General features: G+C 43.1%; 1 protein-coding gene across 3 annotated transcripts; it reads right to left on the bottom strand.

Annotated features, from left to right (window-relative positions):
• Positions 1 to 5,380: 5,380 nt before the first annotated feature.
• Tmem170a (transmembrane protein 170A) lies at positions 5,381 to 24,194 on the bottom strand. Of its 3 annotated transcripts, XR_012441892.1 has the most exons (4): positions 23,915 to 24,191; positions 10,907 to 11,077; positions 7,826 to 8,559; positions 5,381 to 5,697 (listed from the first exon to the last, which is right to left on the bottom strand). XR_012441892.1 is itself a non-coding variant. In XM_020160165.2 (3 exons), exons 1-3 carry the CDS (start codon positions 24,045 to 24,047, stop codon positions 8,429 to 8,431), a joined length of 366 nt encoding a protein of 121 aa, XP_020015754.1. In that variant the 5' UTR covers positions 24,048 to 24,194; the 3' UTR covers positions 5,381 to 8,428. The 3 variants fall into 3 exon arrangements, 2 of the variants coding, with proteins under 2 accessions (XP_020015754.1, XP_020015753.1); XM_020160165.2 differs by having other exon boundaries at positions 5,381 to 8,559; positions 10,976 to 11,077; positions 23,915 to 24,194; XM_020160164.2 differs by having other exon boundaries at positions 5,381 to 8,559.
• Between the last annotated feature and the right edge of the window lie 593 nt (positions 24,195 to 24,787).

Below are 24,787 nucleotides of genomic sequence, written 5' to 3'. Positions count from 1 at the left end.
TGGTTTCACACCTGCTTCATCCCGGAAGTCGAACACTATCTGCAAGGCAGAAATGTTGCCTTCAAGGTTTTGTTAATTTTGGGTAATACCGCCATCCATTGCCGGGAAGAACTAAAAAATGCACACCCCAACACAGAAGTTCATTGTATGCCCCCAAACACCACATTTCATACGACCCCTTGGTCAGGGCATAATAAAAGCTTTCAAGGAACACTGTAGAAGGGCGCTTTACACCAAGGCTTGCGAGACTCTCAAGGCCAACAAGAAAACCACTATGATGGATTATTGGAAGTCCGTCACATTATTGATTATATTGGCACAGCTTGGGGCAGCATCAGACCAACCACTATCAATAGCTGCTGGAAAAATATTTGACCAGACGGCGTGGAGAAATTTGAAGGTGTCACAGAAACTATAAAGAACATTGTCAAGAACATAATACATATCTCACGACAAATAAGTGGAAAAGGCTTTGAGGACGACGTGGAGGCAGGAAATCAATGCGAGTCAACTCCTTGTATAGCTATCCTTATCTCAACCAGCAAAAACCCTTGGTCCTTCCTATTATTGCTTATACTCTGTCTTCAACAAAATTAGAGATAAGGGCAAAATAGTTTCTGCCGGGGCGGGGAGGGGGGGGGGGGTAAGGGAGGGGGTGGGGAAAGGGTGGAGAAATGCCCAAACATTGTATGCAAATATGAATAAAAAAAAAAAAGGAGCCATGGAGGAAATTTTGGCAGAGAACGTAGTAGACCCACCAATGAAGACTTGGATGAAATGGCCAAGGAAGTTGTAGGAGGAGTCAGCTATGAGGACTGTGATGGGAGTCAGCCCAAGACGCCAAGAATTGTCCCTCTCACAGCAGCCAAAATATCAGAATGGAATTCTGCCTTGGAAAAAATTTTCAGTGACATGGAAGAGTCCCCATGCTTGATTGCAGCTTCACCTCCAGTGCATTTGCCCCTTATACTGAAATGCTTAAAGAAATGAGCAGAAAGCAAAGCACACAAAGCTGATGCAAATTTTCAAGCCAGATTGGGAGGGTAAACCGCCCATTGCATCAACTACTGGTGATGGCCAAACTCCTATGGTATAACTGCCAGATGTGGACATGCCACCTGCTTCCTCTTCTGCAGAACAAATCCCACTAACCTCTCCCTTGATCTTCATGGAGCAGCCAAGGTCTGGAGGTTTAACCACACTACATTTCCCCATTAACATCCTGCACTTCCATCAACAGTAAGCCTTTAATGTTTTAATTTTTTTAAATGCTTGATCTTTAATTTTTCAGGACTTCATTTGTATTACTGTACTGTATGGTGTGTGTCCACAGTACTGTATTTACTGTAAGCACTGTACAGTATGTCATACTATGTATTTATTACTCTACATGTATGTTATATGCATATGACTGTAGGAGAATACGAAACCATAGTACAATTTCAGTACAGAAAAGTACATTACTCCAAAGTACTGTAATTGAAGTTTTGTCTTATTATAAGGAAATACTACTTGTAATTCTTTGTTTTATTCGTGTGTGTGTGTGTGTGTGTGTATTTGTATATCTTGTGTGTCTTTAACAAACACACATAAAACAAGGTTATGCATTGGCCAACTGACAAAAGAATTGTCACAGGTTTACGAGAACTTAACCCAGAAGCAATGGTTTAGTATTTACTAATTCAGTGTTAGAGACACCTTTATAAATGTAACCCATTATATTCTAGAATGCAGACCACATCTCCACGAATCTTTCCTTTAAGTTAATTCATGACAGTACAGCCATATATTTTTATCATTTTCAAATTAAAACATTTTTATCATGATCCAGTTATGGGAGTCAATAATCAAAAGCCAATACAGAAGAGACACAGGGGACCCCATGCTATGTGTTCATATTACATAAGATGTGACAGTTTTTTCCAGTTCAAAGTTGCTCCTTGCTCATGCTGTGTACTAGATGTCACCCAGTCCTAGCGTTACCTAAATTAGGGAATAGATGAGACATGTCTGTGATTAAAAAAACATTATTGGGCTGAGGGTTTGGCTTAAGGGGGAAAGTACTATCTAGCATGCCCAAGGCCTTGGGTTTAATCCCCAGTGCCAGAAAATTATAGTGGCTCTATTCCAGCAAACTTTGAAATTAAAACAGCCTTATGGAAACATAACCCACATAATAAAATCCACCCATTTAAAAGGACACAACTCTGCCAGGCACCGGTGGTTCACTCCTGTAATCCTAGCTATTCAGGAAGCAGATATCAGAAGGATTATGATTCGAAGCCAGCCTGTGCAAATAGTTCGAGAGACCCTATCTCAAAAAAAGCTTTCACTGAAGGCTGGTGTAGCCCCAGTTCCAGAAATAAATAAATAAATAAAAAGGATACAACTCAGCAGTTTTTAGTATCTTCCCAGATTTGTGCAATCATCATCAAATCAATTTTAGAACAAACCAAATTTAGAAACCGTTTATCTACTAGTCACCTCAGTCCTATCACGAACCTCTACAGATATGCGTGTTCTGGATATTTCATGTAAATGGGATCACACAGTATGTGGGGGTTTTTGTGACCAGTTTCTTTGACTTTAACAAGTGGAATTAATTGATCACATCATAAATGTTTACCTTCTGAGGAACTGCCAAACTGTTTTCCATTTTCCATTCTCACCAGCAGTGAATGAGGGTATTGTTTTCTCTGCATCCTTGCCAACTCTCTTTCAGTTATTGGGAGTGAAATGCAGTTTTGATTTGCGTTTTCTCTGATGACTAGCGATGTTAAGCATCTTTTCATATAGGGTAGTATATGTGCTTTGAAAAAAATGGCTTTTCAGAACCTTTGCCCACTTTTAAATTGGGTTGTCCTTTTTATCTTTGACTTATGAGTACGTTGTATGTTCTGTATAACACACCAGCCCCTTGTAATATCTATGATTTGAAAACACTTTCTCCTGTCTTGTGCCTTTGCACTTCCCTAGAAACATACTTTGAAGCCTAAGTTTTTAATTTCGATGAAGTCTAATATATCTATTTTTGTCTTCATTCTTGTGCTTTTGGGGTTTTATCTAAGAATGCTCAACCTAAGTCACAATCATGAAACTTCAGTCTTCTAGGAGTTGTATAGTTTTAGTTCCTGCATTTAGGCCTACGACCCACTTAACAAGACTTCTTATGGGAGAGTAATAGAAAAACAGGTAAGAAATATAGACCCAGTATTTGGATGTTTACGATTCTCGCTTGCAGTGACAAACTGGTGTGTAGGCCTTTGCCCTATCACTGGGGGTGAGTCTGGGGAAAAGGGGGTGTTGGTGCCATCCAGCATCCTCACCCCTCCAGCAGCCCCTCCTCTCCAGGAGCACCTTCCCTTCCAGTAGCCTCTCTCCCCCAGCATCCTCACTCGCCAGCAGCCCTTCCCCTCCAGTATCCCCACCCCTCCAGCAGCTCCTTCCCTCCTGCAGCCCCTCCCTTCCTGCAGCCCTTCTCCTCCAGCATCCTCATCCCTCCAGCAGTTCCTCCTCTCCAGTAGCCACTCCCCTCCAGGAGCCTCTGCCATCCAGCATCCCAACCCTCCAACAGCCCCTCCTTGCTAGCAGCCCCTCCCTCAAACATTCCTCCTCTCCAGCAGCCCCTCCCCCCAGCATCCTCATCCCTCTAGTGTCCCACCTTCCAACAACCCCTCCCTCCAGCATCCTCTCCCATCCAGCAGTCCCTACACTCCAACAGCCCATTCCCTTCAGCACCCATTTGTCCTAGCATGCAAGTTACTGATTCACAACTTCCCACTACTTTAAGGGTAACTAGGGTAGGAACTATTTTGTAGTGTCAAATAGTTAAGAGATTTTTTTTTTTAATACTGGTTTAGCAGGCCAAATCCAGTTCAAAGACTTGTACTGTTTGACCTAAAAATGTTTTACATAAATTTAAACTGGTAACAGGTTAGGAGTGTGTAGCTCAGTGGTATTTGAGAGGCCCTGAGGGGGAAAAAGTTGCCAACACTTAAAAGATTGAGAGATTTCAATTAATGTAGTTTCAGCTTCCCTTAAAATCTAGGAAACCTGCCAACACTGGGTTGATGATCTCACAGAACAGAACAGGCTGCATCTAAGCAAAATGGACCCTTCAGTCAGGGCTCTCCAGCTGATCACAGTACTAACCCCTCCAGCTTTTTCTAAGGTTTCTGGCTCACCACCACTGTTGTCTTGGTAATAATTTGGGGGGTACTCCCTGCCAAGTTCAGCAGCTGTAACCCCCATCTTCCAGTCTCTTGCCACTTCCACTCTTGACTTACTGTTTTGGAAATTGAAAGTTCCTCTCCTGTTTTGTCTGCGGTACATACAATCCTGGCAGTTTCTGGCAGAACTTTTCTTTTTGGTGGGAACTCAGGGCTTTGCACTTGCATAGCAGTTGTTCTACTGCTTGAGCCACACCTCCAGTCCATGTTTTCTGCTCTAGTTATTTTGGAGTTGGAAGTCTTGTGAACTGTTTGCCTGGGCTGGCCTTGAGCCTCCATCCTCCCCATCTTAGCCTCCCAAGTAGCTAGGATTACAGGCGTGAGCTATGGGCGCCTAGCTCTGGCAGAACCTTTAAGTGTACGAGCCTTCTGCTCTGTAACATTCTTGGGTGTTAGAAGCATTTTGTCTCTTGATTTGAGCATTGGTCACATAAATATATATGTATGTAAAAAATTACCAATACATTCAAGATTTGTGTTCGTTACTGTACAATGAATCTCAATGAAAAAAAAATGGAGACAGAATTGAGTAGTCCCCTGCCAGACGCTGTATGTCTGCACTGTCAGGAACTGGTGGTCACTTAATGACCATGAAATAAACTACCCAAATTGGAAAGTTCAACTTGCTGAAAACAGCAGAACAGAAAGAAATATGTCACTGAGGGCATTAAATCGGTGAAAATTGGGATCATCTCTTTAGGTGGAATAAGTTCTTCACACCCCAGAGAGTCATAAAAAAAACCTTTTTTTTGGGGCGTGGGGGTAACTAGGATTTGGACTCAGGGCCTCACACTGACTAGGAAGGTGCTCAGCAACTCTGCCAGCCCTTTTTCATGATGGATTTTTTTTAGTCTCTCGAACTATTTGCCTGGGATGGCTTCGAACCACGATCCTACTGAGTAGCTAGAATTATAAAAGCTTCTTGATAGCAACTTGTGGTCCACAATGTGAGTTAATGAGCTGGGTTCACATGTAAGTGTAATCACATCTTTGAGTAAGATTTTCAAATTGTTAAAAAGTTGAACATACAAGAAATAAAGTGAAACATATTCATTAAATGCTAAATTAATTTTAAAAAACTAATCAGACTTTATTACAAAAGATTAAACTTACTGGCCACTGAAAAGGAAATGCAATTCCAACTCACAGAATTTAAAGTAATTCTTTATTGATAAACATTTACACTAGAATTAGAAATGTCAGTAGAAAAATAAAATTTAAATAATTTTCTATTGTACAAAGATTTGATCATTTCGACTGTAGCAATTAGTGAAATAACCTAATTCAAAAAGTTAAGCTGATTTTGGTCATAACCAACCTCACAGAGTGCACACAAAAAAGAAACACAAATTCACACGACTGACTTTCAGATGTGGATGCCGAATGGCAGCAGGCTTCACATTCTAGGAAACGCTCCTTAGGGAGGGTGGTGTGTTCTGCAGTGTCATAAGAGCAGTCAGACAGGACACTGAAATCAAAAGCCAACACACAATTTAAAACACACAATTGAAATACAAGAAGGATTTAAAGTTAATTTTTTGTGGAACTGTTTCTCTGTAGTTTAAATGTTTCATAAGATGTCATTCTCTTGCTGCAAAAAGTTTTTAGAGTACAGAGAGACATCTTTTCACCAAATGAGTTCCTATTAAAGGATCAAATAACAAAGTTGGAAGTACAGCTGGGGGTGGGGTTTGCATATGTCTCTTAAGAAAGTCAGCTGTTGGCAAAAATTCTCAAAAAACTCTATTAGGTAAAATGTTCAAACAGATGCAAATATTCTAACATCTGAGCAACCACCTGCAAATAAATCGTATTTGAGACAAGAAACTGAGAAAGGAGAGAAAAAAACCAAAGTGAACTACGTTCTTTATCATTCAAATAGGTTCTCCCAGAAAACACTGAGCACACAGTTCAGTCTGCAAAGGCTGACAAGAGGGTGCTTTGCATACTGTGATGCATGAAGCATTCAATCACTTGAAGACATTTCATATTTGAAGGTTTTTAAAAGAGCAGATAAACAAGAAACAGACATTTTTCAAAATGCCTTAATTTTTGCATCTTAGTTCTAAATCAAAAAAACATTTTAATGATTGATCTATATGTTCAACAGTTATTATTCAGATTGAGCAGCCCCGAAACTACTGGCCCATGTTTGGTTTGTGAAATTACATCTAAAAGCACGTTTCAGGGGAGAACTCTAATAAGAGGCATCCTGCAGGAGAGATTATCAGAACTGTTTCCTATAATAAAGGACATGATACCCCAGAGTTCTTGAACTGAGGGGAATGTACTAAAATCACAACTCCTTGAACTAGAACCTCAAATCTTTAAAAATTTATTGGAAGATTTGAGCTTCTTGTTGGGGAACACGAGAGGACGTTTACGAGCACCTACTGCTTTAAATAGAATAAATTCACGTGCATATGACCTGTAGGCTGTTAGCATTCATCTCACAAGGAAAACCCTCCTTTAAAACCTCAGACTTAATTACCAAAAGCTATTTTGAAAACAGGTAACAGCAACATTGATTGTATTAAACAAAACAGTTTAGGTGGTAAAAGTTACTTAATTTTTGCAATCCTTTCCCTTTTGAAGGTCACAGTTTTCAGGCCTTTTCATAAAAAAGTTAGGCAACAGAATAAAAATTAAAATAGTTAAAATTAAGTTTAAAAAATTTTGCTATTTAATTCTCTTTAAGATATAAATTCTCTTGAATAAAAGTGCAAAGGGCAAAGGGGGGGGCATATCTGAAAAGGAAACTTCAGGCACTTTCTGGGAGTTGATACTCAAATACTGCAAAAGTGGGCTGAGGGATCACCACCAGTAAACACACTGACACTGAGAAGTCAGTAACACCAACTCAAGTTTCAGCTGTATGACTACAATTTCTCAAGAGTCATCAATAAATCAAAGTCACTGAGAAAAACTGCAACAGATGTTTGAAGTATCTTATTTATGCCCCATTGTCCAAAGAGTATCTTAACCAATCTGGCTTAAAATTTCAACTCAAGGGCTGGCAGAGTGGCTCAAGTACTAAGAGCACCTGGCCAGCAAGCATGAGGCCCAGAGTTCGAACCCAAGTGCTGCCAAAAAAAAAACCCCAAAAAACAACAAAAAAAACCCAACTCAAACTACTTAAAATAGGATATGTATATTTCCAACAAAACTAAATAAAACAATTAAAATGATGGGAAATGGTGCTATAGAAATTATTTGGAACAGCCTCAACGAGGCATGATGGCATGCATCTAGAGTTCCAGCTACTTGAGAGGCTAAGACAGGAAGACCACTTCAGCCCAGGAGCTCAAGGCCAGCCTGGGCAACACAATAAGACCCTGTCTCTTAAAAACAAAAAAATAAAAAACATTCTCACGCACCCCTGTAATCCAAGCACTTGGGCTGAGGCAAGAGAATCTTGAGTTCAAGGCTAGCCTGGTCTACACAGTGAGGCCCTGTCTCAAAACAAAACAAAACAAAACAAAAAAGCCCACAAAACACCAAAAAGTCTCAATTAGCTAGCTTATTCTGATCAATGTACAAAACATAAATTCACATCTCTTAAAATACATTAAATAATCAGAGGTCAAGATAATTACCAGAGATATCACATTCTCAGTAGCTCTCTTTTTCTTTGAAAGTGGAACCAAAGCCACTACTTGAGTTATGCTTCAATTTTCCCTTTTCTATTTCACCAAATTTGTTCTCAAAGTTATACTCAATCAAAATCTACTTGGCGTCATCATCACGAAGATGTAGCAAAAGAAGAGTCTGCCAAATTTTAATCAAGATTAGATCAATTAAGAGTTTAGTACAGTGAACTGTGCTCACTTGAAAGAAACCAGTATTTCCCACATATCTCTGAAATATGCGACACTGCATTTTCTCACAGAATACAGAAAATACTAGTGCAAGGAATACCAATCCAGAGGCATCGGTGGCCTGGTTTGGGTCAAGGTATGCATGTGTAAAAGTTCTTCAATATCCTCAAAAAAAAAAAAGAAAGCCAAGGAACGTTTGTTTCTCCTGAGAAGGATGGGAGTCTGCTAAGATCTTCAATGCTGGAGCTTCGAAGTGAAGATGGGCTGAGCTGTCCACACTCCTGGTTATCCAAGTCACTTCCATTTGAAGAACTAAGAACTGTGTGCTCTATGATGTATTCTTTGAGGGCTCAGGCTGACATCACAGCATCAGGGCGTATGCTATAGAGTAGCTAAAATCCGTAAAAAGGAGACCACCACCACACAGAAAGTCTGTCCAGTGCCCAAGGTGAGGGCTTCAAATGGTATCATCTCTTTCCCTGCTGCTCGGTAGACTCCAGCAATGGCTGCACCTGGTTCAAGATTCAGGGTGTTAAGGAAAAAAAAAATGAGGCTAATAAAATCATGAAAGTATAGGACTCAAAATTCCACTGTAAGTAGAATGCTCCAGATTGTTTACATTAAAGTTTAAAAATTATAGAAATGTTTCCCCTTTTCTTTCTGCTACTGATCGCTCTAGTTGTTTATATGGGTTGCAAATATGCTGAAATGTGTTTTTAGATGTGAAGCTTCCTAAAAATGAGAAGTCTCCTAGATGTATTATAAAATAATCTGGAAATAATAATCAAAATCACAAAGATAACAATTCCCACATGACCTGACTGTGAACTCAAAAGTATTTCTTTATTCCCACACCAGCTAACCCCAGGTCTCACTCTAAGAGATGCCTGATTAAATCCTTTTTTCCATTTGTATTAGGATATAAGAGAGCAGCAAATGGAAGGACATAAACTATGTGAAGAACTCTATATGCACACTATTTCATTTTCTCCTCATCCAGGGATGTGAGATGGACAATGCTATTTGTATTTAACTGAGGAGAAAATGGAGCCCCATCATGGGCCACCCGTCCTGTGTGGATGCTGCAGCACAGGTCTCCCAACAGCGGCAGGCAAGCCAGGTAGAATACACAGAAACTAGGCCACAGTGCCTGGAAAAAAATTTGAGTCAAAAAGGCCAAGGGAGATTTTTGCTAGAAGCTCAAGGTTTGAATTCACAGTGAAACATGTTTTCAGTCCTGGGGCTGTTTGAGAACAGAAGGAGGAGGGAGAGGAAAAGCCAATGATAGAGTGAATAATACTGAAATGCATCAAATCTGTGTAGGAAACGCACTGAAGCTGTTCAGCGATGGGGGGAAGGTTAAGGAAGAGTAACAGAGGAGTTAGGTAAAGTACAACGTATTCACAGGTGAACTGGCATGACAAAGTCCTTTTGAACAATGAACACACACCTAAATGTTGAAGGAGAGGATGTAAATCAGGTCGTGTTAAGGGGAGGGTGAATGGAGAGGGTGAAGGAGGGCGAATATGGTCGATATGTTTTATATACTGAATGAAGATGGAGCACTGAAACCTGTGGAAATCATTTTAAGTACGGGGAGGGGAAGTAGGAGGAAGATGGTGGGAGTGAACATAACCAAGGTACATGGCAAGCATATATGGAAATGTCACCGTGAAACTCCCTGGACAACTAATAGACATTAATAAAAATGTTTGAAAAAATAAAATAAATCCCCACACTGAAAAACATGAAGTGACAAATTAGGAATATTACATTTCTATGTGTTTTATAAATGTTTATGTTTACTTAAGAAAATATACAAAAATGCAGTGTGGTTATAACTTAATATAAATTGTAATTTTCAGATTTTCTTTATAATTTTTAACTTACATAAAATACACACATGTATGTAAGTATAAGCTCATATTTAAAATTATCATTCTCAGTCCTGTAATTGTGTCCTGTGACATGAGTCAAAAACTAAAAACCAAACATAAATAAGTAAATAAATAAATAAATAAATAAATTGTAATATCCACGTTAATCCAATTCCGATTTGAAAAGTCTGGTGTCCTGAGGACACCAAAACTCAAATCAAGAGCCCCACACTTGCTAAATTCTTATTTGCCAGGTGCCAGTGGCTCATGCCTGTAATCCTAGCTACTCAGGAAGCAGAGATCAGGAGGATAGAGGTTCAAAGTCAGCCTGGGCAAACAGTTCTCGAGACCCTATCTTGAAAAAACCTGAGTGGCTCAAGCAGTAAAAGCACCTGCTTACTAAGCATGAGCCCCTGAGTTCAAACCCTAGTGCTGCCAAAAAAAAAAAAAAAGGAATTCTTACTAGAATTAGTCTTATAAGAAGAATTCTTATTAGAATTAACATGAATGACAGAAGTAAAACCATTTTGCAATGCCATCAGTCAAGTGATAGCAGATTAGGTAGGAGCAATTGCTTCCAAAGAGACAAGTATTTTTCTTTTGCTAGTGAACTGTCTCACAAAACTCAACTTGTTTTCCTGAAGTCAGTGAAATGATCTGACTCAGGAAACCAAAGAGATTAGCCAAATAAAAGGGCCAGTGGCTCACGCCTATAATCCTAGCTACTCAGGAGGCAGAGATCCAGGAGGATCGTGGTTGAAGCCAGCTGGGGCAAATAGTTTGTGAGAACCTATCTTGAAAAAACCCATCACAAAAAAGGGCTGGTGGATTGGCTCAAGGTGTAGGCCCTGAGTACAAATCCCGTACTGAAAAAAAAAAAAACCTTTTTTATTCATTCCGCCCGTGTATTTTTTAAGTGAGTCCTGAAATTAACTGCCAAGGCACATTGAAGGTTTTGACTGGTATTTAATGTCTAACATACTTGTCAGGATGCCAGCAGCAACTGGTCCCACGATGCCCATCAACAGGATGCCTACAGACATGAACCTACCATATGTGTGATGTCTGAGAGTGACGAGGGCCAGCAATCCAGCGGGGACATGAAAGAAGAGCGAGGACACCAGTGCCCACAGGAACACGCCATACCACATCTCTGCAGAGAAGAGAAGGAAAGGCCCGGGTTACTGACCTCCCAGGGCAGGTGCTGCAGAGGGGCCTCATCACAGTGTTTTCGCCTTCAAAGCCACTTAGCTGCATTGTAGGTTCATCAGTCAGATAACCAAATATTGATGGTTTAAAAGTGTCAGCAAACCACCGATAGGTCACTGCTCTTTTCATACGTAAGGACTTATTTGCACCCATTTGGAGGGCTTGCGCACATAAAACTTTTGGACTCCTGCTTGTTCTTTTAAGTACTGTCTGCAACAGCTTCCCAACTACAAGAGCAAAGCTGGTAAGTCAGACACCACATGGCCTGTGGAACCTAACATACTAACTTTCTCACCTTCTACAGTAAAGTTGAGAAGCTACCTCTACCCTCAAACTGAAAAAGCTGTTCTAGATCTGTCAAGAGACCTAAATGATTCTCCGATCACATACAGCATGAGCCTAAGAACCAAAGGACAGGGTCCTATGCGACCAATACTCATTGCTCCCTTTTGCCTTTCTGATTATTCACACTTCTAAAATGGAAAAGAATACACTTAAAGACACTGCAGTAAACATCAAAATGTCACTGATTAAGGATATCAAACTCTTTTAAGATGTGAAATAAAATAAAAGCCGCACATGGTGGCTCCTGCCTATAATCCTAGTGTTCAGAAGGCTGATCAGGATTCAGGAATTCAAGGTCACCCTGGGCTGTATATGGACAGCCTCTCTCAAAAAAGTTATCTACTTGTGTGTGCATGTGCGTGCAGTGCTGGGGATTGAACTCAGAGCCTTGCACATGCTAGGCAAGTATTCTACCACTGAACTACATCCCAGCCTCACATTTATTAATTTTTTAAAGGAATTCGAGGTTGAGCATAGTAGTATACATCTGTAATCCCAGTATTCCAGAGGCTAAAGCAGGAGGATTATGAGTTTGAGGCCAGCCTGGGCTACATGCCAAGACCCAATCTCAAAAAAAAAAAAAAAAAAGCTAAATACCTGAAAATATAACTGTTTGACTTGGAAGACAAATGGCAGGTAAGTGACAATGTAGATAGCCTGGTTCCTATGGAGACCCTCTACTCTTAAAATGACTAAAATTCAAATGGTAATTTTTTTTGTCTTTTCTCATGCTGGCATTGAACCCATGTCTGGCATATGCTGTACCACTGAGCTCTGAACACCACCACCAGCCAATGTTAAGGTACTTATTACCAACCGTACATAAAAACTACATATACCGCTGGGCACCAGTGACTCACACCTGTCATCCTTGATACTTGGGAGTATGAGATCAGGAGGATCATGGTTCAATACCAGCCCAGGCAAATAGTTTCAGAGACCCCCATCTCCACAATAATCAGAACAGAATGGACTGGAGGTGTGGTTCAAGCAGTAGAGTGCCCTCTTTGCAAGTGTAAAGCCCTGAGTTCAACCCCAGTCCCACCAAAAAAAAAAAAAAAAAAAAAGCCCATATATTCACATGTATGAGTCCCCACAGAAAATGCAAAAAAAAAAAAAGAAGCCTGCACAGTAGCTCACCTGTAATCCTAGCTACTAGGGAGGTAGAGGATTGCAGTTTAAGGCCAGTCCCGGCAATAAAAAACTGGGCATGTTGTCAGCTACAAGGGAAGTGTAAAACAGAAGATCAGAGTCATGGGCATAAAAATCAAGACTTAATTGAAAAAATAAAGCTAGAAAGTGCTGGAGGTATGGCTCCAATAGTAGAGCACCTGCCAGGCAAGCATGAGACTTTGAATTCAGTCCCCAGTACTGCCAAAAAAAGAAAAGAAAAAGAAAATGCAAAAAAGAAAACAAATTCATCCTGCCTGCCAGTAAATGGTAAATTCACAACCTGGAGAATGGCAGACACAGCACTTCTTCCAGTGAGTCCATGGCAAGGCTTAGGGTCCCTGAGACAGCTCCACAGCCATGGATGTGGACAGAATAAAGGTGACACACTAGATAGACCCCCCCCACACTCCAACCAGAGGCAGGTGAGCAGCTGGCAACCTCAGATCAGTGCACAGCTTAACTAACCAGGATTCTCCACAGCTCCAGAACATTTCCACTCATGACTTCGCCTTGTGGGGCCTGCTCTGTGTTGTAGGGCGTGAGGCAGCATTCCCTCCCCAGTTGTGACAACAGAAACACCTCCAGACACAGTCAATGTCCCAAAGGAGGAGGCAAAATTGCCCTGATTGAAAACAACTGCCTTAGCTGGGCATGGTGGTTCAGGTCTACAATCCCAGCACTTGGGAGGCTGAGGCAGGATTGCAAGTTCAAGCCCAACCTAGGCTATGTAGCCAGACCATGTCCCAAAACACACACACACACACACACACACACACACACAAAACAAAACCAACAACAAAAAAACCACTGGCTTAACCAAGGCAGAGGGTTTATAAGAGCAATGGGAGAGGCTGGGTATGGTGACACACAACTGTAATCCCAGCTACTTGGAAGATCAGAAGGATCAAAGTTCAAGGCCAACCCAGACAAAAGGTTAGCAAGACCCCCATCTCAACAGACAAGCCAGGTGTGGTGGGTCACACCTGTAATGCCAGCCACATGGGAGGTACAGGTAAGACAACTGCCATCCAGGGCTGGCCTGGGCAAAAAGTGTGATACTCTTGTGAAAAATAACTAAAGCCAAAAAGGCTGGGACCATGTGATAGAGCACTTGCCTGGTGAGCACAAGGCCCTGTGTTCAAACTCCAAAACAAAACAAAAAAACCAGTTAAAAGTTACGGAGATGGATGGGGTCATGTCATTATGGGAGGTGTATGTCCTCAGCATCCACACCTGGTGGCACTTCTTTAGGAGGTGGTAGAAACTTTAGGAGGTGGGGACTAGCTGGAAGAAGTGGGTCACTGGCAGTGGTTCCCTGGGGGCTGACTCTTGCCCTGGCCTCTTCCTAGCTCTCTCTGCTTTCTGTATGCCATGAGAAGAATATCTCTTGGCCATGACACAGGCCCAGAAACAAGGCAGCCAGCTGACCGCAGACTGTTTTGCAGCAGTGAGCCAGAAGAGATCCTTCTGCCCTCAACTTATTTAGTCAAGCATTTGTCACAGTGACCAGTCTGACTAATATCAGAGAACTCCGACATGCTAGCTCTGGAAGCACCATGGAAGGTTCTGAGCAGTGAAGAGTTGTCAGGATGCTATCCAGGAGGCCTGACCCAGTACGCCCAATCAGAACAAACAGGAAAACCACCTCTGGGAGGGTAATTTGGAAAACAAGTGTGCACAGCAACTTATCATGAATTCGGCCTCTTGGAACCCTCACAGAGGCCAGGGCAACGGTAACAGGAAGCTCCCAGCAGCACTATCTGTAACAGCAAAAACTGGAAGCCACCTGCATGGCTGTGGCTCAAGCCTCTAAACATGTTTTGGGTGTCCCCACACGGGACATTGGTCACATAGAGCAGGTGATATAGACCTAGATATACCAGTAAGAAGCCCAAGCCACCCTGTGAAACTGAAAGAGCAAGCTACAAGTAGTCATAAGGAATAAGATCCTGTTTTTGTAAAAACAAATGTGCATGTATAAATGCATCTAGGTATTCAGAGAAAAGTCTGGAAGTGTCTGTGTGTTTAGTAAATATTTCCCAAACACACAGGGACCCATCTGATCATGGATGAGAACTGGAAGCAACTCATGGCCTGCCCCCCGCCAGCCACAGCCTCACTTTCAATGCAGCCCCTTGGTATATATTCAGTTATAAAAAGTTGTTATTTCTGGGGAGTGGAGTTGACATAACTCACTTTTTACTTTGTTGGAAAAACAAAGCTGTTATTTAAAAGAAAATATTCAAGAACATGGATCCACTGGGATGACACTGTTTGGGAGAGAAGTGAGCAGGGAGAGCCAGGGGCTTTTCTTATAGCCGTATTTGCAATGTAAGCATGTGGTACTGTAGCCATTGTGTGTGGGCTTGCCCAGGTTAATTAAAACAAGAATTTTATAAACAACATCTTTATTCAGTTTACTCCACCTTCTTATTCTTGTTAAGTGGATGGGACTGGATTTGAGGAGTTGATGGAGATTGGGGGGAACCAAATTCCCCCAAGACACCATCCTGGCATTGTCACTGATAACTGCTCAAGTTCTTTACACTTTGTGAGCTAAATAAAACTTCAATCAATACCATATTTGGAATGTAACAAAATTAGAGGGTTTGGGTCTCATTTTGGATGCATGATTCTTTATGAAACTCAGAGATGTCCCATCTAGGGCTCAATGCTTGTTAAATATAACAAACAATGGGCACCAGCAGCTCATGTCTATAATCCTAGCTACTTGGGAGGCTGAGATTGTGAGGATCAAGGTTCCAGGCCAGTCCCAGCAAATAGTTTGCGAGACCCCCATCTCCAAAATAGCCAGAGCAAAATAGACTGGAGGAGTGGCTTGAGTGGTTAGTGTACTGCTTTGCAGGTGTAAGCCTTGAGTTCAAACCCCAGTCCAAAAACAAACGGCTGAGAGTATCTTGGCACTTTTGGTCTGGTGACTGTCAGATAGCTACAAAAGGCTTGAAGACATTTGTGAGATTTATTTTCTGCTGAACAAGACATATCTTCAGAATGTTAGAATTTTCTACTTTACGGTCTGTTTTATGTTTGATGACTTCTGTTAAAAACATGTTTAAATCATGTGATACAGAGTACATGTTTCAAGCTTAAAAACTGTTTTGTTTTTTTTTTTTTCGGTTGTACTGTGGTTTGAATTCAGGGCCTTCACCTTGAGCCCTTTTTTTGTGAAGGGTTTTCGAGATAGGGTCTACAAACTATTTGCCTGGGTTGGCTCTGACCACCAGTCCTCCTGATCTCTGCCTTTCCTGATCTCAAGGATTACAGGCATGAGCCACTGGTGCCGGCTTGCATATTAATGTATAAGTGAACTAAAATATATACTATTACTACTACTACTTTTCTTCCACTAAAGGGGGGGAAAAGCAGCTTTGCAGTTAGTGGTATCATTGAGAAACTGAGGCAGGCTCTCAGCCCTCCACCTCTTCAGGAACAAGCCTTTGTCTTTCTGTGCTTCTTTGCAGCTTAGCCTTCCCCGTCCTGTGAGACTTGCCCTCCCTAATTCACAGCACCTCCAGAGGATGCCATGTCTCGGTCCAGGTCCAGTCACCTGCTACCATGCTGGTGCCCACAGATCCCTCTTGCCTGGCAGCTGCCACTGCACCCAGCACAGCCAGAGTAGCCGGCCTCCCCAGCTGAGGGCCCAGTGCACTGCCCTCAGCCTCACCCTTAAGTCACAGCACCACACAGTACAGCAATGCCCTTCCATAGCAGAAACATCAGCTCCAGTTGGAGTCCTCACTAGTCACTCCCACATCATTCTGGTGCTCCAGCCACCTTTGTCTGCAAGAAAGTCTATGATGGCACCAGGAATGCTGCTGCCTCACAATGGACACATGGTACGTGAATTTGCCTCTAAAAATTTACAGCAGTCATTACCTGGTGGCTGTCTGACACCAGAGAAGAGACCACCATTGGCTGCATCCACCATGAGTTGGGAGGGGAGGTCTCGATGGGCCAGAGACACACTAAATAGTTAACTTCCGGAACAGTGGGTCTGGACCCAGTTGCTATGGGCTGAACTGTGTGCCTCAAAATTAATGCTAAATCTGATAGGCCTATAGCCTTATAAAAGGATGATCTCTCTCTCTCTCTTCCCCCGCCCCCCCTCCATGTGAAGACACAGTGACAAGGCAGCCATCTGCAAGCCAGAGAGAGACCCCTCACCAGAACCTGACCATGTTGACACCCTGATCTCAGACTTCTGGCCTCCAGAATTGAGAAAATAAATGTCTATTGCTTAAATTACCTAGTCTGTGGAATTCCATGATAGCAGCATAGCTAAGATTCTAACACTCACTCTCACAGAGCATAGCAACTGACCAAGAAAGCTGATCAGGTCACTAATTCATGTCACGATTTCCCTAGCAGCTTAAAGGCCAATTTATAAATAGGCCCTGCAATAGGCCAGCAACTCCCTGAGTTTCAGAAAAGGGGACCACACTGTGTCGCCTACAACACTGAGCCATATCTATTAGCTACTCCAGTGCCCACAAATTTTACATAGTACCACTTAAGCTACCTCTAGTAGGGAGAAAAAATTATATTAGATGAATAGTTCAGTTTATAAAAACACTTCAGCTGGATGGGATCATTAGAGGACGCTAATAGCAAAGGCAAACCCAGATCTATAAAACACTTTTCAAAAACTAAGTGATTTCCCTTTAATCTACTGCACCTTAATTTTCCATCTGTTTAATAGCTTTTTATTGATCATCATACAGTACTTTTCATTTCCCTGGCTCAACACACTGACAAAAATATTTGTCTATATCTCTTCCAGTATTTCCTTGTTCACTGCTTCAAGTTCAATGTGCTTCAAGTCAAGCACATATCTTCAGCTTTGTTTACCTTGGCAGCTGTACTTGTCTGCTTTGTGCTGCTATAACAGAAAATTTTTGGCTCAGTTCTGGAAGCTGGGAATACCAAGAATGGGAGGCCACATCTGGTGAGGCCTTCACGCTGTGTCACAGCCTGGGAAAAGGCATCACATGAGCAGGAGAGGGCAAAAGGGAGCTGGACTTGTTTTTACCACCAACCCACCTCACCACAACCACAGGAATCCGTTCATGAGGGCAGAGCCTTGTGACCTGATTGCTTTTTTTTTTGGTGGTAATGACTAGGGTTTGAATTCAGGGCCTCTTGCTTGCCAGGCAGGAGCTGTATCACTTGAGCCACACCCCCAACCTTCTGATCACTTCTTAAAGGTCTCATCTCTCAACACTGTTACACTGGATTTAAGTTTCCAACACATGAACTTCAGGGGCCACATTCAAACCACAGCAGCAGCAGCAGTGAAAGGTCAGTCACTCCCCTGTGAAGTATACATCAGACAAGTAATCTGTAATAAAAGGTTACACAAAGAAATGAGATTAAGCACTGTTGGGAGAATGGGCCCCCAAAGATATTCACATCCTCATCCCCCAAACCTATGAAGACACTACTTTCCACGGCAAAAGGGACTTTGCAGATGTGACTATGTTAAGGTCTTCCAGGGGGAGATGGTCTCGGCTTTTCCAGATGGACATAATGTCATCACAAGGGTTCTATAAAGGGGAAGCAGGCAAGAAGGGGTGATTTCAACTAGGATATATGGTAAGAACTTTTATAAATGTCACAATGTATCCCAGCACAACAATAATATAATTTAAAAAAACTGACATCAAATTAAAAAGCAACTTTAGAAAACAAGGGGGGGAAGGTCAAAGTCAGAGAATTTGAAGACACTATGCTGCTGGCTTGAAGAAGAGAGGGGATGCAGGCAGTCTTGGAGCTGCACAAGACAAGGAAACATTCTTCTAGAGACTAAGGAACACAGCACTGACGACCCTTGGTTTTAGTCCTGTGAGACCCATTTGGGACTTGTGACCTCCAGAACTGTAAAATAAAATCTGTATTGTTTCCAGGTTCTAAGTTTGGGGTAACTGATTACAGCAGCAATAACAAACTTATATAAGCAGTAACAAACTTATAAATACATGAATTTATTCATTTATAGGTCAAATATTTATTGAGCACATTCTATGTGTCAGGCACATCAGTGAAAAACAAAAAAAGATAAAGATCCCTGCCCTCAAAGAGCTTATGATGAGCTGGTGGAATGGCTCACATGGTAGAGCACTTGCCTAGCAAGTGTGAGGCCTGGAGTTCAAACCCCAGTACCACCAAAAACAAACAAACAAACAAACTTACCACTTCAGGAATATGTTTTCAGTGCTGGTAGGGCGCCTGCCTAGTGAGCACAGGGCCTTGATACCACCAAAAAACCGATACCACTAAAAAAGTCAAGTGATTTACACTTAACATTTATGAAAACCAAATTAGCAAAGGAATGTTTTCAGACAGATATTTCAGTGAAAGAGAAAAGCCACATGGAGAACAGAGTCCTCTAGGTAATTCTGAATTAACAAAAGGGCTTTTATTCTCTGGTCTAGCCTCCACAGCTGAGTTACCTAACTTCTAAGCAAGGCCTCAAGACCACCCCAATCAGTAGGAATGGAAGGAGCCCAGACCAAGCAGGCAGCCATCTTTTCTGCTGGCTCCACTCTGACCCTATGTTCCAGGTCAAACTGGGTAAACTGGGCCAGCTTCTCAAAAGCTAGGGTTTTAAGTAGATCACATCTGTCCTCCTGGGATTGGAGTCCGATCATCCTGCAACTCTATGCTGGAGCTGGGCTGCTCTGATGCTCCTGGCCCATCAGCCTGCATCTCTCCACATCCACTGGGAGGCTCTTTTCTTGCCAACTCCCTTCTACCTGCCAGGAGATCCATCTGTTCCTGCTCTGCTCCCTACAAGGATGACTTGCCCTCAGGACTATCAAGTGCTGATACTACAGCTGACCTGCCTCCCACCCCTGGTTTTGGTGTTCTCTTCATACCAATCTGGCCATACCTGTCTGTCCTATAGAGCCTTCCATCTAGTCTCTACATAGGGCCATTCATCACTCAGTGTAGTTGGGAATGGAGTTTCTTGTTGGAGTGATGAAAATATTCTCAAATTGATTGTGGTGATACTTGTACAACTCTGAAATATACTAAAGACCACTGGATTGTACACTTGAAAAAACCCATCACATAAAAAGGCTGGTGGAGTGGCTTCAAGTGTAGGCACTGAGTTCAAGTCCCAGTACAACAGAAAATCATCCTTCCTTGGCTCAAAACTCCCTGGTACTGCCCTCCATCCAGCATCTGACTTCACTGCCTCCCTCCCTTGCCCACGTGTTCCATCCAGGACACTGGACTTTTCTCTCTCCCTTCCCCTTACCATGGATAAACCCAAGGCCTTATGGATCTTAAGCAAGCATTCTCCCACTAAGCCACACTTCTAGCTCATCGATTTTCTTTTTTTTGCAGGGGTGGTGGTGGGAGACAGCATAGGGGAAATCAAACCCAGTCTCTTGTAATGCTAGGCCTTCCACTACTGAGCTATATCCATGGATATTCTTAAATAAGCTCCTCTTTCAGGGCCTCTGAATCTGCAGCTCCCTGGCCTAGACACTTTTCCCCCAGGTGCTGCCTGGCTTGTGCCTCACTTCAGATTTCTGTTCCAGTCTTATCATCCTTAGGGGCTTCCTTATCACTTTCTGCTTATTTGAGAGAAGGCCTCCCTATGTAGCCCGAGTCCACCTGAAACTCAGATCTTTCTGTCTCAGCCTCCAGAGGGCTGGGATTATAGCTATGTACCACCACACCCAGCCCTGATAGCTTATGTAAAACAGCACTCCATCCTGATATACATGCCCTGCCACCATACCACTTAGTATCCACCTCATCTTGTATCACACTTACACTGGCTGTTCCATTCCATATTTTTTCAGTCTCTTTCCCGATACCTCTCTCATCCCTCCCTCCTCCTCTTCCTACCCAATGGATTGAAAGCTCCATGTGGAATGGGCTTCATTTTGTTTACCAAGGTATCTTAGCTTGGTACCCAGAAGACAACAGGCACACTACAGACACTATTTGTTCAGTGAATGAAAATAATGAGCAGTTCAAGTATGATCTTTTCTTGATTCCAGCAACACCAGGACCAAAATATTACTGGCTTTTAGTTTAATTATCACAAAATAGAATTTTTGACATTGATTCACTCAGTGAAATCCTTTTCTTCAGAAAATGGATGTCATTCTTGATTGTTGTTAAATGACAACAAAAAGGAGATGGAAACACTGCCAGGTATGATGCAGACTCTCATTACAGCACTGGGGAGGCTGAGGCAGGATAATTTCAAGTTCAAGGCCAGCCTGGGCTAGACAGTGAGACTGTGTCTCAAAAAAACCAAAAAAGTAGCCAGGCACCAGTAGCTTACGCCTATAATCCTAGCTATTCAGGAGGCAGAGATCAGGAGGATCTCAGTTCGAGGCCAGCCTAGGCAAAAAATGAGACCCTATCTCAAAAATATCCAACACACACACACACACACACACACACACAAAAGGGCTGGCAGAGAGGCTCAAGTGGTAGAGCAAGTGTGAGGCCCTGAGTTCAAACCTCAGTACCACCAAAAACAAACAAACAAACAAACAAACCCAAAAGACAACAAATCTCAATAACTCAGAATGAGGAATGTCAGGCAGCAGTATAATTGCAAATGCAGGTTTAAAAAAAAAAATCAATTCAAAACTTCCTGGTAGAGATAAACCACAGAGTATTTCAGAGCAATGATTCTGCCATAATGCACTGACATAAACTGCAAGTAACCTTTTCTATGGGACCAAAATAGAAACAATGCCAGACTCGGGACACTGAATAAAATTCATGTGAAGCAGACTTTGATGCCTCAAACAGGGACAAACTTCATGTACCTGCTATACTCGGCATTCCTGCTAAAGTGAGACAGAGCAGGGAGGGGTTTATCTCCACGTTCTGACTGGCAAGAAGTCAAGGCTACGCCCCCTGCATGCTTCTGCCCCCAGCCCAGAGACTGTGGCTGCTGAAAGAATGATGCCTGGTAATCAATGTCCTCATTCCATATCCATAGACAAAATGGTAAACTCCAGGACATACGGTAATTGAGTATTTTCTGAACAATTTCTGAAAGTCAAACAATCCCCATTGCTAGAAATGCTTTAGTATGACATACTGAAACTATCATCCCAGCTTCACTTAAGTCAATCTTCTCTTAAAGAAAAGGGAACTAAAAGCCAGAGAGACGGAACAGAATATTCATTTCCAAAGCATCACCCCACATACGACTTTTATTTAGGAAAAGGTTAAGGTACACTCAGGTGGAGAGATCTCACAGACACCATCTTCACCAAATTATTAAAGTTAGCATTATCAATAGAGGCAAAAACTGACTACTAATGTTTAATTTGAATCAAATCATGAAGCTGATGAGCCTAGACTGTGAGACCTCCTATGAACCAACTGGCTGATGGTCTTCAAAAATGTCAGTCTCAAGAAACTGAAACAAAAATGGAAGAATTGTTCTAGGTTAAGTGAAATTAAAGAGATGTGACAACTAAATGCAATGTGTGATCCCTGAGTAGATACTGAAATTTTAAAAATGGGGAGGGGGCTGGGGGGAGTGACTCAAGGGGTAAAGTACCTGCCTGGCAAGCATAAAACCCTGAGTTCAAACCCCAGTACTGCCAAAGCTATTTTGCCAAGGATGTAAATATAAATATTAGATAATACAATTCAATCAGTGTTAAACATGATTTTGTGGCTGTGATAGAAAATGCCCTTGTTTTAGAAGATACATACCATGACTTCTATAAGTTCCTTTAAAAGGGCTTACAGAAAGTTAAAATGTATGTATGCACACATATGCATGTGCGACAGAGGAAGCCTAAGAAGATAAGAGTCATGCTTTGCATAATGACAATTCTGTCAATCACAGGCCAAATATAAACTTCAGGGGCCACATTCAAACCACAGCACCAGCAGTGAAAAGGTCAGTCACTCCCCTGTGAAGTATACATCAGACAAATAATCTGTAATAAAAGGTTACACAAAGAAATGAGATTAAGCACTGTTGGGAGAATGGGCCCCCAAAGATATTCACATCCTCATCCCCCAAACCTGTGAAGACACTACTTTCCACGGCAAAAGGGACTTTGCAGATGTGACTATTTTAAGGTCTTCCAGGGAGAGATGATCTCGACTTTTCCAAATGGACCTAATGTCATCACAAAAGTCCTTGTAAGGGAAGTCAGGTCAGAGATCACAAGGGTCCCACAATATGCTATCACAATGGAGGCTACACCACCTAGGTTTGTGTAAACTCTATCATGTTGACAGAGTCTCACTTGATTACAGGCTAACATCTTCACCTGCTCCAACACGGGCTATTACCTTATCAGCTACTTGTGCAGGAAAATCGCTAGGCAGGCGACACACAAGTCCCAAGTGTCCCCCGAAAGGCGCCTGGCAGTCGCTGCCGGGTGCATGAGAAATCGCAGGCGCCTTCAGACTGCAGTCAGCAACCCCATCCAACGTCCTTTGGCCCAGTTCTCTAGCTGTTAACTAAGTCAGGTGTCACTCAACTTTGCCAGGGCCCCAACTTCCTCACCCCCACCACACTCCCGCTTCAGTCACTACGGATCCGTCGCTTACCTTTAAAGACCCAACACAAATAGCTCAAAGCCTTTATTAATCTTCTTCTACCATGGGAGGTAACCCTTCCTATCAACTTTCTGAGCACTGCAGATAGCTCTACTTTGCATCATAAAAACTCTCCTACCAGACCCATCAGAAGCTCAGGTAGGGGGCAGGGGAGTTAAAAACAAGAAGCTGTGTCAAAGATTTTGAACGCGTGGGTGGGAGACCCGCAACAGGTCTCGGAAAATGGTTCCTAGAAAGACAAGCTGGAGAAGGGTGGGTTTGGACCGGATGCCGGCGATGAGCAGATACACAATAGGAGAAGAAGGGTTGGGCAACAGGCTAGAAACGAAGGAAGTGTGACTGCCCCTCGCCCAGGCCAGGATGACCCCGGCCGAGTTCCTTCCGAGAAGTGGCCGGCGTCATCCCCCGCCCCAAAAAGAGCCAGGTGCGATTCTGAACCCGCAAACTCCAAAGAGCAAGAATGGCCCCTCGGGTCACCGGGTCCACCTGCGGTGGCGGCTTGGGCGTGCCAGGAGCTGGAAGGGGCTCTCGAGTGACCCATCTCGAGCAGGAGCTGAGCAACGCCCCCCCTCTCCCCTTCCGCCCCCTCCCCCTCCTCCCCCTCCTCCCCGGGCTCGGCAGAGCCGGCGGCGGCGGAGCGCACAGTGCGCAGGCGCGGGGCGGGGCGGGGCCGTACCTGGGAAGGAGCAGAGAGAAGTGGAGTTGGGGCACAGGGTCCCGTTGCCCACCCGCGGCACGAGCTTCAGGCTGAGGATCTGCTGCAGGAGTCCCGCCGACCCCTCGCTGCCGCCACTCCCCTCGCGCTCCATCCCGCCGCCATTCACCGCAGAGAGATGAGGGAAGGGCGCCCGAAATGCTGCACCAAAGCCTCGCTCCCCGCACCTCCTCCCGCTTCAGCTTCACCTTCGGCCGAAGCCCTCTTCTTCCTCCCACCCCAACGGCGCTGCCAAGTGATAGTTCGTCCCTCCAATCACAGGGCGTCGCAGATGGTAGGGGCGGGGCGAGAGTCGTTCCCGCCCCTGACGTTGCGTACGGCTCTCCAAGCCCGAGCCCCATCCCGTGGGATACGCCCCCTACTGGACAAGCCTGTCTTCTGCACAGCGCTCGGCTGTACCCTCCTCTGCAGCGCCACCTCTAAGAAAGCTGGGCAATTACATACGCCTCATCAGACCAGAAGTGTAGACTGAAAACATCCGACAAAGCACGGATCATAACAAATTTGTGATGTTGTCCTAGCTAGGACTGGATCCCAACACTTATAAAGTCTTCATGAATAGAACATAAAAGTTCTCTGTTTAGAAAGTTTCCAATCAATTACCAATGTGGGCCTAGGAGGCAAGGGAGACTAGGTGTACAAATGTTCTCTAAATGGTGCTACTTAGTTTTAAAAAAGATGAACATTTTAAAGTTGTTCTAGCCCAATAGTGAAGAACTCGATCACACATTTTTTGTATGATCTCCTTTCAGAGATGCTGTTAAAATGGACGCAAAGAAATTGAGACCATGAATAAGCAAATTATAAAGTTCTCCAAAGGGAAATTATCAAAGA

Source organism: Castor canadensis, chromosome 15 (genome assembly GCF_047511655.1).
Source record: "Castor canadensis chromosome 15, mCasCan1.hap1v2, whole genome shotgun sequence".
Taxonomy (NCBI): Eukaryota; Metazoa; Chordata; class Mammalia; order Rodentia; family Castoridae; genus Castor; species Castor canadensis.
This window is presented reverse-complemented; position numbering and strand designations above follow the sequence as displayed.

Excerpts from the sequence above, each read along its gene's own strand:
- Tmem170a (XM_020160164.2), bottom strand. The coding sequence starts at position 24,047 with ATGGAGCGCGAGGGGAGTGGCGGCAGCGAGGGGTCGGCGGGACTCCTG. Across the intron at positions 11,078-23,914 it reads TTCTCTCTGCTCCTTCCCAG|AGATGTGGTATGGCGTGTTC; the intron begins GTACGGCCCCGC and ends TCTTCTCTGCAG. Across the intron at positions 8,560-10,906 it reads TGCTGCTGGCATCCTGACAA|GTGCAGCCATTGCTGGAGTC; the intron begins GTATGTTAGACA and ends ATCTTGAACCAG.